At 43.7% G+C, this 12,920-nt stretch overlaps 1 protein-coding gene across 2 annotated transcripts; it reads left to right on the forward strand.

Annotated features, from left to right (window-relative positions):
- The first annotated feature begins 108 nt into the window (after window positions 1–108).
- On the forward strand, window positions 109–12,871 carry wasb (WASP actin nucleation promoting factor b). 2 transcript variants are annotated; one of them, XM_086124098.1, is made up of 10 exons: window positions 109–290; window positions 1,857–1,997; window positions 4,614–4,703; window positions 4,838–4,934; window positions 6,312–6,347; window positions 6,438–6,615; window positions 8,221–8,399; window positions 10,973–11,496; window positions 12,511–12,622; window positions 12,694–12,871. In XM_086124098.1, exons 1-10 carry the CDS (start codon window positions 189–191, stop codon window positions 12,750–12,752), a joined length of 1,518 nt encoding a protein of 505 aa, XP_085980224.1. In that variant the 5' UTR covers window positions 109–188; the 3' UTR covers window positions 12,753–12,871. The 2 variants fall into 2 exon arrangements, with proteins under 2 accessions (XP_085980224.1, XP_085980231.1); XM_086124105.1 differs by having other exon boundaries at window positions 138–283.
- Window positions 12,872–12,920: the final 49 nt, after the last annotated feature.

Genomic DNA, 12,920 nt, shown 5'->3' on the forward strand with positions numbered 1-12,920 from the left:
AGCTCAGTATATGTGCTGCGAGTTTCGGAGAGAAAACAAGTGGGGGTTGGAGAAGTGTGTCTGTGCATTTCCTGCTATGAGTTGAAGTAACAGAGAAGAGGCTCAACTTCCTCCATTGCGGTGGCGCGTCGGCCAGTGCTGAGAAGACAGCGTTGCACACCAGCGAGCGTTGGTCGCAGCTCTGCGCCATGAGCCGAGCAACTAAAACCAAAACGGAGAACGCACGGAGCTCCCTGCTAAGCCCGCAGGAAAATCAGGCCTTGGACAACCTGCTTGGCAGAAGGTGTGCTGTAAGTTGACACTCCAATCTGTGTGTCCGTGTGTTCGCGCACGCATGTTAAAATTATAGCCTACCTCTTTTTTCCAAGTTGATGCAACTGAAATCTCTCTCATATTATTTGACAAACAAACTAAAAATGAATGTTTTTTTTCAACAGGTGCTCACTGGTAATATTCTGTTAAAATACAAATTGGAATTTGAATTGGAAACACTTTGAAATGTTGGCCCAGGTTCAAAACCCTAATGCGGACTTGAAATCCTGCTTTGAGACCTTGACCCTGGCTTGAAACTCCGCTTGAAAACCTAAACCGAGTTCATAAACCTAGCACAGGCTTGAACCCCTAATCTCAGCGTGAGAACCTTGTTTTAAACTCTAACACTGGCTTTAAACCTCACTTTGAAACCCTAACCCTCGTCTCTGGCTTTAAAACCTTACTTTATACTAGCACCAGCTGGAAAGCCTAACCCTTGCTTGAAACCCTATTTTGAAACTCAACCCTGGCTTGAGAACCCAATTTTTAAAACCTAAATAGGACTTGAAAACCTAACCCTTGGTTGTAACTGCAATTTTAAACCATAAACTGAAACTACAGAAAACCCAATCTAATCTAGCCCCTAATTAGAAACTCTAATACTTGTTTCAAACCCTAAGCCCCCACTTGAAACCCAAACCCTGGTTCAAAACCTTGATCCAGACTTAAAACCCTACTAGAAGTCTTTAACTCGGGCTTGAAACCTTAACTTGAAGCCCTGGCTTGAAAACTCAACTTAAATTCTTAACCCTTGACCCCAACCCTGGCTTCACCCCCTAATTTGAAACATTGGCCCAGACTTGAAACCCTAACAGGTTTTAAAACCCTTACTTTTAAAAGCCCAGCCATGGCTTGAAAGCCGTACTTTGAAACACTTACCCAGGCTCAAAAACCCATTTTGAAAACTTAGCTCCGACTTGGAAATCTAACCCTGAGTTGAAATCACTGGCTTGAATCCCCTAATTTAAAGCTTTAACCTCGTCTTGAAACCATAACCCTTTGAAACACTAAATTGAAACCATAACCATCACTTAAAACCAGCCAACTTTGATGCCCTAACTCATTTTGAAAACCCTAAGAATGGTTTGAAACTCAACTTTGAAAGCTGAACCCTGACTTGAAAACCCTAAATTGAAACCTTAGCCCTTGTTTCCGAACCTAACCCTGTATTGAAACCCTATCCCTTGTCTGAAGCCCTCATCACCTCTTTCCAAGCTATTAATAAAGTCGCATTGTGTATCTCGAACAAGCTCCTTTCATGAAGTCATCGAAAAGGAGGAAATGGCGCCTCGAGCATTTCTTCCTCTGGTATCAGAATTCGACGCTGTCTCTTGTGTTGGTCTGCAAGCATCTCTTTTTCTCCGGCAAGCTCAGCGGTCACACACCAATGCGGATTAAGTCAACTGAAAACGCATACAAAGAAAACAAGAGCTCAAAAGTGAAAATGAATATGTAGACTTCCGTGTGTGTGTGTGTGTGTGTGTGTGTGTGTGTGTGTGTGTGTGTGTGTGTGTGTGTGTGTGTGTGTGTGTCTGCATATACAGTCTATGGCCACTGCGGTGGCGCAGTTGTTCATGGCCCTGCCTCACCAGCCGTCCACGTGGAGCCTGCAGCACACTGGCGTGGTCTGCCTCATTAAGGACAACCCTCAGCGCTCGTACTTCTTTCGCATGTACGATTTGAAGGTAACTGTGGCACATCACGTGTGAAGAACGTTCCGCGGAAGCCACACAAGCTGCCTCACCTCCCATCACCCGAAAATTCGAATACAACAATCCTTGGTTTATCGCAGAGGTTACAGTCCAATCCAGTCCACTCCTGCCATTGACAAAATCCATAAAGTAGTGGCCATATCTTTACATTGTTAGCTATATATTGTAAAGCTCAATGCACATAATGCCAAAACAAATGCAAGGTATCATTTTTATCCACTTGGGGACACTGAATGTGTGTGCCTTTATGTGAAGTGGAAGTCAGTGAACGAGAATATAGGGTTGGTTGACTGTTAGCTGGGTTTGACGCCGTGGTTGAGGCCATTGGCAGGTCATCGAAGAATATGCTTGCGATGTCTGTATTTTACTACTGTTTGTTCACTAAAGCCTTTGAAAGTGCTCCAAGGGTTCTGTCTACCATACAACTTGTTCTAATTCGTGGTGGTAGGCTACATTGATTTAGCTAATGATGTGCTAGGTAACTTAAGCCAGGTGGACGTTGCAATCGTCACTATGAACTAATCTTGAATTTTAGACATTGTGTCTTTTTGCACTCGTTCCTCCTGGCTTGCGCCAATTTCTATGTGAGTCTGTCGTAACAGTCCGTGTGGTATTTACCACAACATCAAATTATCCACAAAATTCAGCAAGTACACGAAAGCAATCAGCATCACATTGTAAAAGAGCTGTAAAAAGTGAAACATGATATCATGAGGAATGACTGTGCTCCTTTGTATCATGTAAAGCAGAGGAAATGGATTCGAGTGGCTCAACTTGACTTGAATCGGATTTGAATCACTAATTTTAGGTCTTGGGGCCTATTTGGCTTATTGAGCTAAAAATGATCAAATGCACGACTTGACTTTGACTTGGTGTTCATGAGCTTCGATTACATTTAAACTCGAACTACAACACTTGAAAAAGTCTTTCTTGTTTACGAGGGATGGAACGAAATGTAATTGGCACGATACATTAGGGGTGTTCACACGGCACACATTTGCTCCGGCGCTGCACCGATGTATTTTGTTGCGATATATTTTGCACCGCAGCAAATTGTGTGGAGCGTTCACACGTACAAAGCCGCTGAGCGTGTCTGCGCCGGCACAGCGTCGGTGCAGCCCCACTTGCGTTCACACGGCAGTTTCTGCAGCGGGGCAAAACGACAGAAAAAAAATGAGCTGTCGTGTTGGTTCTTTTTAAAACGTATACACAACTCAAGCGACTACTGGACGGGCACGTCCTTCTCCTTCTCGGTCTCCGTGCCTTCTGCTCGAGAGTGACCGCCCCCGAAAACGTAAATCAACGATGACTTCAATGACACTCAGAAAAGCAAACACGTAATGCGCCAAACAGAAAATCAAGAGAGGAAATCACAAAATAAATTATATGGGGGCCGGGGGGGTTGTGAACACACAACAAAGGAACAAACTACACTAACAACTCCGAGACAGTCCAGTCTCCTACAAAAGGAAAGATGTTACCAGCCAAGTCTTGTGTCATTATTAAACAAACACATGACGGAAGTCCGACAGAGCACGAAAGCAACACATTTTCGCCGTACGTACGCTTCACAAGCATTTGCTCTGGAGCAAATTTAACCCAGTTGCGTTCACACGTGCAAATTTACATCGGTGCTGCTTCGCAAACGAGCATTTGCTCCGGAGCAAATTTTTAAACCACCTCCCTGAGGTGGATCAAATTTGGTCCGGTGTAAGCTGTTTTCCGGGGCTACGCCGGAGCTAATTTGCACGTGTGAACGCTCTACTTGGGCAGCCCCGGCATAGCACCGGACCAAATCTTGCCCTGTGAACACCCCTATTATCTTCAGGGTAATTAAAAACACGGTACGGTACATTATCAATCAAGAGAATGTCACGCATGTGCGCATACACGCAAGTACATATACACATGTGTTCACACACTTGTAAATTCACAAGTAACTCAGAGGTTGTGAGATTTGCCTGGCAAAGTCATCGTTGCTCATAACATTCGAAGTTAGAGTTTCATGAAATTAAATACACGCACATTCAGAACCTTGCCCAATATACTCATAATATAAAGAGGAACAAATCAGAGTAAAACACAATGTTTTGATGAGCTGAATTTAGTCCCTAAAGCCTTTTTTTCTTTGCTGTTTATTTGCTTTCATCTCAGAGTCAGCTTTTGTTTCATGCACTGATTCTCGAGCTACCAGCCAATCAGAGTGATTAGTTGTCACAGATGACTGTCACCATTTTGTATCCTGGCATTCAATTCATATCTAAGAACGACACGTGAATCTCTTCATTCTTTGCAATTCTAAGCCTTTGTCCATTGGCCACCGTGAAGCTCCACCCCTGCTTGGGACTATTCATAAACTGATTATAACAGCGTTACAGCTAACTAAGTCAAGAGCGAACATTGATTTCCAAGTGGCTAATATGCAACTATGTTGTGAGTGAGCAAAATTACAGTATATGACGTAACTTAAGACTTGCTTAACCCAAGGAATAGTTTGACTCGATTTACTTGATTTTTGCCACAGTAGCTTGGGACTTGTTTGAAAGTCAAAGACAGTTGAGGAAAAATGACTTGTCTTACTTCCCACAGGCTGGGAGGCAGCTGTGGGAGCAAGAACTCTACAACCAAATAGTTTACTCCACATCTCCGCAGTTGTACTTTCACACCTTTGCTGCCGATGTAAGTGTGCCCTTCAGTTGACATTTCAACAGTCACTGTGCGGTCAAATTGTGCCTCACAAGTATTTGCTGGATCAGTCTTGGGCGGCTTCTTTCCAAGAGGCTTTGTCTTATGCTTTTGCGCCTGCCATGCAGGACTGTCAGGTTGGACTGAATTTTGCTGAGCAGCAGGAAGCAGAAGCCTTCAGAAATGCTGTAGTGGGAAAAATCAACCAAAGGAGCAACCGGCAAGGTACTACACTCCTCTCATTAAAACCCACTCAATGGGTTCTCTATTTTATTATTATGTTCGATACGAGAGCTGTATCCAAAAGTCTGTCTTGACAAAGATAACAATGCTGTCATTCGTTCGAAGAATTGTTTACAACGTTGACTGCAAGTGGTTCACATTGGCAAATAACAACAACAAAATGATGTAAACAAAAAAAAAGAAGAAGATCTTTGAAACATTAAATGACACATCTCTGACAGTCTCCATCAAAATGGAGCCTTCTTGTCTTTGTCAAGGCAGAATTTTTCATACTGGCTTTTAACATGAGTCTTCCACTGTCTACACCCTGGAGAAATATTTTACAATTAAGTAAAACGCGAACATGAGACGGAAGAAGGCAGAACGCTGCACAGGATGTCTTTTAAAGTTAGAAACAGCAACTGTTTTTGATAATTGATTCATCGTTTACAGCCACTTTATAACTTCAAATTGTCCAATGGCTCCCATTTCAGCCTCTCAGCAGAAAATAGTCTCTGAATTCTGTTGTCCTTCACAAAAGCAGACTGATTATCTTTGTGTTTAATCCGAATAAGACATCTGCAAACATCTGCTGTTACTTTGGAAAGAAAACAATGAGCAACTTTTTTTCCCCGTTTTATGACATGCTATGGACCAACCAGTAACTGAATCATAATCCATTTATCGGGGAAAGTCTAGCCGGTTTAATTGTGCTCATTATTTGCAGTTAGCGTTTGAATAACTTGTAATTTCCCTGTAGTTAAACCCGAGGTGTCCTCAGAATTGTACGCCAAACGAGTCGCCCTTTTGCAATAATCAGTACCCAAGAAGTAGCTCTCAGTTTCAAAAAGATCACTCGCCCTCATGGGATAGTGCTTCGTTGGTGTTTATTTGTTTTTGTTTATCCAGCAAATAAACAAAGAAACGATGATCAGTCAATAAATAGTCCTCCCTCCCCCAAATGATTTTACAGTAAATCTTGTGTATGTTGCATGCAAAATAACATTTGTATTTGATTATTTGATTGATAGTTTTGACGAATGTCATCAATAATGGAGATACCAAGATGACATATAACAATTGTGATCGCCATGACAAGGCTTCTGACACACTGTTCTCAGACAGAGTTTAGAATGTCATCAACAAGTTGCAAGAGAGAGACTGGAAGGGTCACAGAAAGGTGCCGAAGTTTAGGATATTATTTTTCTTTGCTCAAATGCCTGTGAATTTTGCTGTCAAACAGTTGGACATTTGCATTCAAAAGTTTGAAGAAGGTCAAATGAGGTTTGACTGAAAAAGTTAAAGGGCTGTTTGCAATGTTTTTTTTTTCCTTTTCCAAAGTGTGAATTTGCTCATGTTCATGTTCCCATTTTTGTTTAGAACGAGGGTCTCGTCCTCCTGTCCCACCAGAAAAATGTACTGTAACTCCTTCGCCTCGCTACGATTACCACCGATGAACTGCAGCAATAAATGAATGACAAGCCTTTATTTACTGTCCTCCAAAAGCGGCATCTGGTAGCCGCGGTTCTTTTCACAAAGACTCCATGGATATCCCGAGCCCCGATGTTTCCCTACGTTACCGCTTGATACCCTCGGCTTCCTCCTTCAGGAAAGGGAAAAAGGACAAGAAAAACAAGAAAAAGGGACTCTCTAAAGCTGACATTGGCGCCCCCAGTGGATTTAAGTAAGTCATCTTGAGAATGTTTGGCTTTTGACGTTTTGTAAAATGTTTTGACGTTGCAGTAAATGTTACTTCATGCATGAGAGGTTCGGGTCGTTTGTTTAATCGAGTGCCAGAAGTAACGGTGATGTCTTGTAACCAACACAGTGTCCTAAAACTGTTCCACAAAGTAGTGAGTAGTTCTGTGGCAACCTCCGTTGGATCTTTCATCTTTACTGCTAGCTTATACTAACATTAACTACCAGAAAACTGTATTTTCGATACCAAAACGATTGAGCACACAGCCTTGGAGCATTTTCCGCCAGATGCGTAAGATCTGCCCTGTCCTACACGATTCCTATTCGTATACTATCATAGCGACACCCACACGGGGGGGGGGGGGGGGGTCAACTTTGTCTAGCTAGCTGCTAGCCCATGTAATAATATGTGACTCCACAGTCTTGACTGAATTTCAGCTTGTAAGTGTGACATGGATAGGGAAGGTAATAGCAAGTAGAAATTCCACAGCGATGCAACTGTCATGCTTCTAATAATGTGTGCCAAAGACTGCTAAATCTAACAATTCCTCCTCCAAAAATATTTGCCTCTCCGAGTATCATCACATAGAACACCATTAAAATGAATTGCATCGTCGGCCCAAGTGTTCATGTATGCCGTGACCTAAACACTCCTGGATGTACTCAATTGTACTAAAAGTAACGGAAGCACTCTTAAATCTGCTGAAACACTCCCTAAAAATAGAGTCACCTAAATACTTCTACATGTACTTAGAAGAAGTAGAAGTTAGGGCAACCAATGTGTGCATTACTGCTAGTTTAGCATTCAGCTTCCTTACACCTCAACAAGGATTTACAGCACCAAAAGGCCTAATAAGCAATCATGAATCCTATGGCCACAGGTTTCTATTTAAGGTACGCCATTTCACCCTAAAAAGAAAACATGTTGACATAGTGAGAATGCAATGTTTCGAATTCAACCAGAACTCATTCGCTGCAGTCAACATGAAGTGTGTGTGTGTGTGTGCGTGCATGCGTGCGTGCATGCGCGTGTGTGCATGCGTGCATGCGTGCGTGCATGCGCGTGTGTGTGTTCAAAGATGCTCCCTTTCCATTAAGTTCCCAATGTAGGCTTTGTTATAAACCAAACAGCACTCTTTGGGGGCACTCTGAATAACCGACTGGCACATGTGAACAACGCTCTGAGTTTCCAAACAGTTGAAGTGAGGCTGTGCGCGCTCAGAGCGGCTTCTCAAACACGCCAACGATAGAGAACAGCGATTTTGGGTGCGAGTCCGAGCTCTATTCTTGGTCGCAGTTTTTGTAAAATAAATTTATCCCAAAATGCGGCTGATAATCCAGAGCGATTTATCAATGGTTTTTTTTCTTGTGACTGGTGCGACTTACATACCGGAGCGACCAAAAATACAGTAAATACAAATTCTCTTGAATAATGTCTGAAAACAAACCGATCGAAATGATTAAATGCAAATTTGTGGTACTTAAAAGTTAAATACAACTGAACTGTGCCACTTGAGAACGCCCACATACTAGTATCACACTTTGAGAATCACTGATTTATAGCATTTGTTCCTTTATTCCTTCCTTTCAGGCACGTCAGCCATGTCGGGTTTGACCCCAACAATCTGGACCCCGACCTGTGGAACCTCCTCTCCCAAGCAGGCATCGGAGAGGATGAGATGAGGGATGAGCAGACGTCCCAGCTGGTCTATAACATCATCGAGCAGTCTGGTGGCATGGAGGCGGTCAAACGGGAGGCCAAAAGAGGAGGTCAGAAGTCACCATTGCTCATTTACAGCATTTGCTTTTAAGGGGGACTCGTGATGGGAAATTGACTCGGTAATTGCTGCAATGCAAATACGAATGTGCCTTGAGAGACCAGTGACCGTTCTTGTGAATTTTCCGAGGCACGAGCTGTCGTTCATCTGACAGAGGCTCATTGTATGTCTCTCAAGTTGGTATTCGTCACATGGAATCCACCTGTTTACTGCCATTGGCGCATATACAGTGATCAGTGCATCGTGGATTTTTTCAAACATATTCATAAAAAAATAAAATAAAATAAATCAAATATTTTTTTTTACTTTTTCATATACAGGGAGTACAGTACTGTATATGTTGCTTTTTGTGACTCGCTGTTGTTTTGCTGACTTTCGCAGCTTCTTGCGGACTGTTTGTGGACTTAAAAAATAAATTTTAAAAAAAATATATTTTTTAAATATGTGTCAATTGGTCGCTACTTCGCGGATTTTTGTTTATCGCGGGTGGTTTTGGTCCCCATTAACCGTGATAAACGAGGGATTACTATACAGTGGACCCCAGCAAAAATTCACAAATATTGACAGCGTTTCCCATGAAAACGGGGATTGGTTCATCCTGATTTTTTCTACTAATACGCAAAGTGTCAAATTGAAAGTATGTGCCAGTAGTACATTTTTCACTGTGGAATAACCTACAACCTCTTTTACAAGATGCCATAAAGAAGGGCCTCAAAAAAACAAAAAAACAAAACAAAAAAAAAACAGGAACAAAACAGTATATTTGAGAGATGTGTACATGACTAGCGCCGGTGAAAAACAGCCATAGATATGAATGCTTCATAAGATACGATAAGATAAGATATCCTTTATTTGTCCCGCAATGGGGAAATTACAATCAGAATTCAGAAAGGAAAAACGCTGGGTAGGGAGAGGGAAAAAAAAAACCACGCTCGAACTATCCTCTTCCGAGGATAATTTAAGTCCAGGATAAAAAAGACCCTAGCACATGAATAAGCATTAGACAGTTACAACAAGTCACAAGACATAACATGTATAAGAGGGGGGATGAATGGGAAGGGGGGGAGGGTAGGGTAACCGCGACGCGGCCGAAAATGACCAGCCGCACGGTCACCGTTGCGCTCCGCATCATCGAACCACGTCACGGGGGAAAAAGAATCGGAGCGATGAAGATGGTGATAACAAGGATGTGTATGCGCGTGTGGTTGTCCAGTTGTGTATGTGTATGCGTGTACAGGTCATAGCTGCTTCGTCGAGGTCTGCTCATCATGAAGACAGTCCCGGCTTATCGGTCCATGGCCGAGAAGGAGGGGGGTTGGTGGTGGGGGGCCCTAGACTCCATGCAGGGGAAAGGCCAGATAGCGTTGTTTGTTTTGGAGAGACGGCCGCCAACAATTCCAGACAGCCTTGAGTCCTTGGTCTGTATCTCTCACTGGCGCCGATCAGCCAATCCTCAATTCCTTTTCGAAGCGAAAATTCCAACGTCTCCATGGTATTATCGATCGCGCGGAGTCGCTCCAAACCGCAACAATATTGCGGTTGAGCTCAGTCACCGCTTGAGTCTGAGTGTTGGACATTCGCGCCAAGCCATCCAGAGTGACCGGCAGCCTCTTCACTTCCAATAGAGCCGCTCCCGTCGGTTGAATTTTGCGATAGAACAGCAAGCTGCCAACATCAAACAGCAGCATACCTGTTATCAAAAGGCCAATAATGTAGATGTCTTCCACGTCCTCCACGGACAGTACTGTCAGGCACACCGGTCTCCACTTTCTCCATGGATCCAGGGCGTATCCGGCAGCAAGTGTCCCCGGAGGGCAAGCAGGCTCCCCACTGCCCGCTCTTTCCGTCGAAAATTTTTTGTCAATTACATCGAGAGACCAGCCAACTAATTCCATGGTTAGTTCTTCGGATGAAAACACGGTAGGAGGCTAGGGGAAAAAAAAGACAAAGACTGCACAAGACTAAGTGGCGAGCAGGGAAAAAAAAAAAGTGGGAGGGCAGGGGGAGCAGTGCAGAAGCGTCCGCCTTCGTCGAGAGCCAAGCAGAAAGAGGCCATCATCTTCATGCCATCATATGTTTCTATTCACAAAACATTTGTTACTTCCGTAGGGAAACAATAAAGTTCAATATAGTTTATACTGTATTATATATATTATAATATAGTTTTAATTTAATAAACACTTTAATGTGATGTTGCACATAACATAATACATTTCTGGTTTTATTGTGCTAAGTTTTGTTTTAACGTAATCATTTTTACGTTTTAAGGCCAAAAGTTATCAACTTAATGGCAGCCATCACGTGATGAAATGTACTGTAACCATCAACGTGGGGTGGTCGGTAAGGCGAACATCATGCCGCAAAAGTACATTTTTGATGGGGCCGTGGCGGCTGTCACGCAGTTTGACCGGCCCGAAAATACAACGGCCATTCGGGAAAATCCTGACATGATGGCCGCCATGCCCCTGGTCACAGATGTGTGGGTCTTGAAAGATCAGTCAAAATGCTCGACAGTGTCTGCCAGTATACAGTATAAGTGAACGTGTGTGTGTGTGTGTGTTTCAGCCACTGGGCTTCCAGCACATCCCCCGGGTAGGCAGGGGCCTCTTCCTCCTGTTCCAGGCATAGTCCCGGTGCCGCCGCCTCCACGGGGGCGTTCCGGCCCCCTGCCTCCCATTCCGGCGCAGTCGCAGCGAGGGGTGCGGGGAGCAGTCCCGCCGCCACCGTCCAACCGAGGCTGCCTGCCCCCTCTGCCGCCAACGCACGGTCCCCCGCCGCCATCCTCCAAGGCCACTCACACGGGCATCTCTCACAACACGCCTCCCCCGGTGCGGCCTGCCCAACATTGTGCCGCTGCGGCTTTTCCACCTCCGGTCGCGCCGTCCCCACCCGGCAGGAGAACTTGCGGAGATCTGGCGCCGCCTCCTCCACCTCCGCCTCTCCAGCTATCCTTGGAGCCTCACGCGCCTCCTCCTCCTCCGCCTCCGTTTGGCAGCTCGCCATCATCACCCACCAATTCGTCTGTGACGAGAACAGACAACAGAGGTGCTCTGCTGGATCAGATACGACTGGGGAAAAAGCTCCGAAATGTAAAGTGCCTCTTCCACACTCCAAAAATCTTCAAAACACGAATTTCAGTTGACTCTTATACTGAAATAAAGTTTGTTGGATTTATATTTTAAAAAGTATGGACATTAGTTGCATGCATTGAAATCATGTTTGACCAAAATGCAGCCAATCTCCATACTGTTTTGTGCATGTAAAACCAACAGACTTTCTTTTTTTTTTTGCATAACCCAGGCTTGTTTAAATCCTCATTGAAAGCCCAGTTCTATATTTGAAACCCTCATTGGAAAAATGAATTTTAGTTTGATGCCATGATTTTAAACCCTAACTTGAAACTCTAGCACTGACTGACAAATCCCATACCAGGCTTGAGTCCTCTTAATTTGAAATCATACTCCAAGTTCAAAACCCTAAATTTGAAACACTAACCAGTGATTGAAAACCTATATTGAAATCCTCAATTTAGTTTGAAACATTAATTTGAAACCCTAACCCATGCTTAAAACCACAATCTAAAACACTAACCTGGATTTGAAATCCTAAATACTACCTTTAATTTCTCATTCGATACCCAAACCTTGGTTTGAAGCCCTACTTTGAAACCATAATTTGAAACCCCAACCACAGTTTGAAACCCTAATTGAAAACATCAACCTGGATTTGAAATCCTAAATTGACACCTGCCTTGAAACAAACCCTTAACTCTTCAAATCCTACTTTGAAACCCCAACCTGAGATTAAAACCCTATTTTGAAAGCCTAACCTTGATTTCACACCCTATTTTGAAACTCTAGCCTTTTAATTCAAATTGTAACCCTACCCCAAGTTGTGAAACCATGATATGAAACACGAACCAAGGCTTGAAACCCGATACTGTAGATTGAAATCCTAGCCTTAGTTTGAAACACAAATTTGAAACCCTAACACAATGCTTGACACCTTAACAGTGATTTGAAACCTTAATTCCATCTTGGACTCCCAAAGTAATTGCATTGGAATGCCCTAATAAGCCCTCATTATGTCGTTGTGTGCTACAGGTGAGTGAGTGTCCGGAGCCGAGCGCGAGCTCGCCGGCCGAATCAGGTGAGGGCATTGTCGGTGCGCTCATGATGGTCATGCAGAAGCGGAGTAAAGCCATCCACTCGTCAGGTAAACGCATCGCTTGTCCTGGGACGAGCGAACACGAAAACCAACCCAAGTGTGTTTGCATGTTCTTGCAGATGAAAGCGAAGACGAGGGCGGAGATGATGAAGAGGACGATGACGACTGGGATGACTGACGTCACTTCGACCGATGCATCCCTTGTTTCCAGGCAGATTTAGGTTTAGAATTAAAGGCTTCCCAAAACTTTTTGTTTTGTCAAATGTTTTTCCACAATAAACTCCTTCGTCTCTTGGAGCAAGTCAATTTGTACGCTCTTGTAGGGTATGGCCGCATACCATACTGC

This window comes from Hippocampus guttulatus, chromosome 1 (assembly GCF_054856545.1).
Source record: "Hippocampus guttulatus isolate MCC_2025c chromosome 1, RoL_Hgut_1.0, whole genome shotgun sequence".
Lineage (NCBI taxonomy): Eukaryota > Metazoa > Chordata > Actinopteri > Syngnathiformes > Syngnathidae > Hippocampus > Hippocampus guttulatus.

Bases quoted from the DNA above. Each gene is read 5' to 3' on its own strand.
- wasb (XM_086124098.1), top strand. From the start codon at position 189: ATGAGCCGAGCAACTAAAACCAAAACGGAGAACGCACGGAGCTCCCTG. The intron at 6,616-8,220 runs GTAAGTCATCTT...CCTTCCTTTCAG, and splicing joins GGCGCCCCCAGTGGATTTAA to GCACGTCAGCCATGTCGGGT. The intron at 8,400-10,972 runs GTCAGAAGTCAC...TGTGTGTTTCAG, and splicing joins ACGGGAGGCCAAAAGAGGAG to CCACTGGGCTTCCAGCACAT.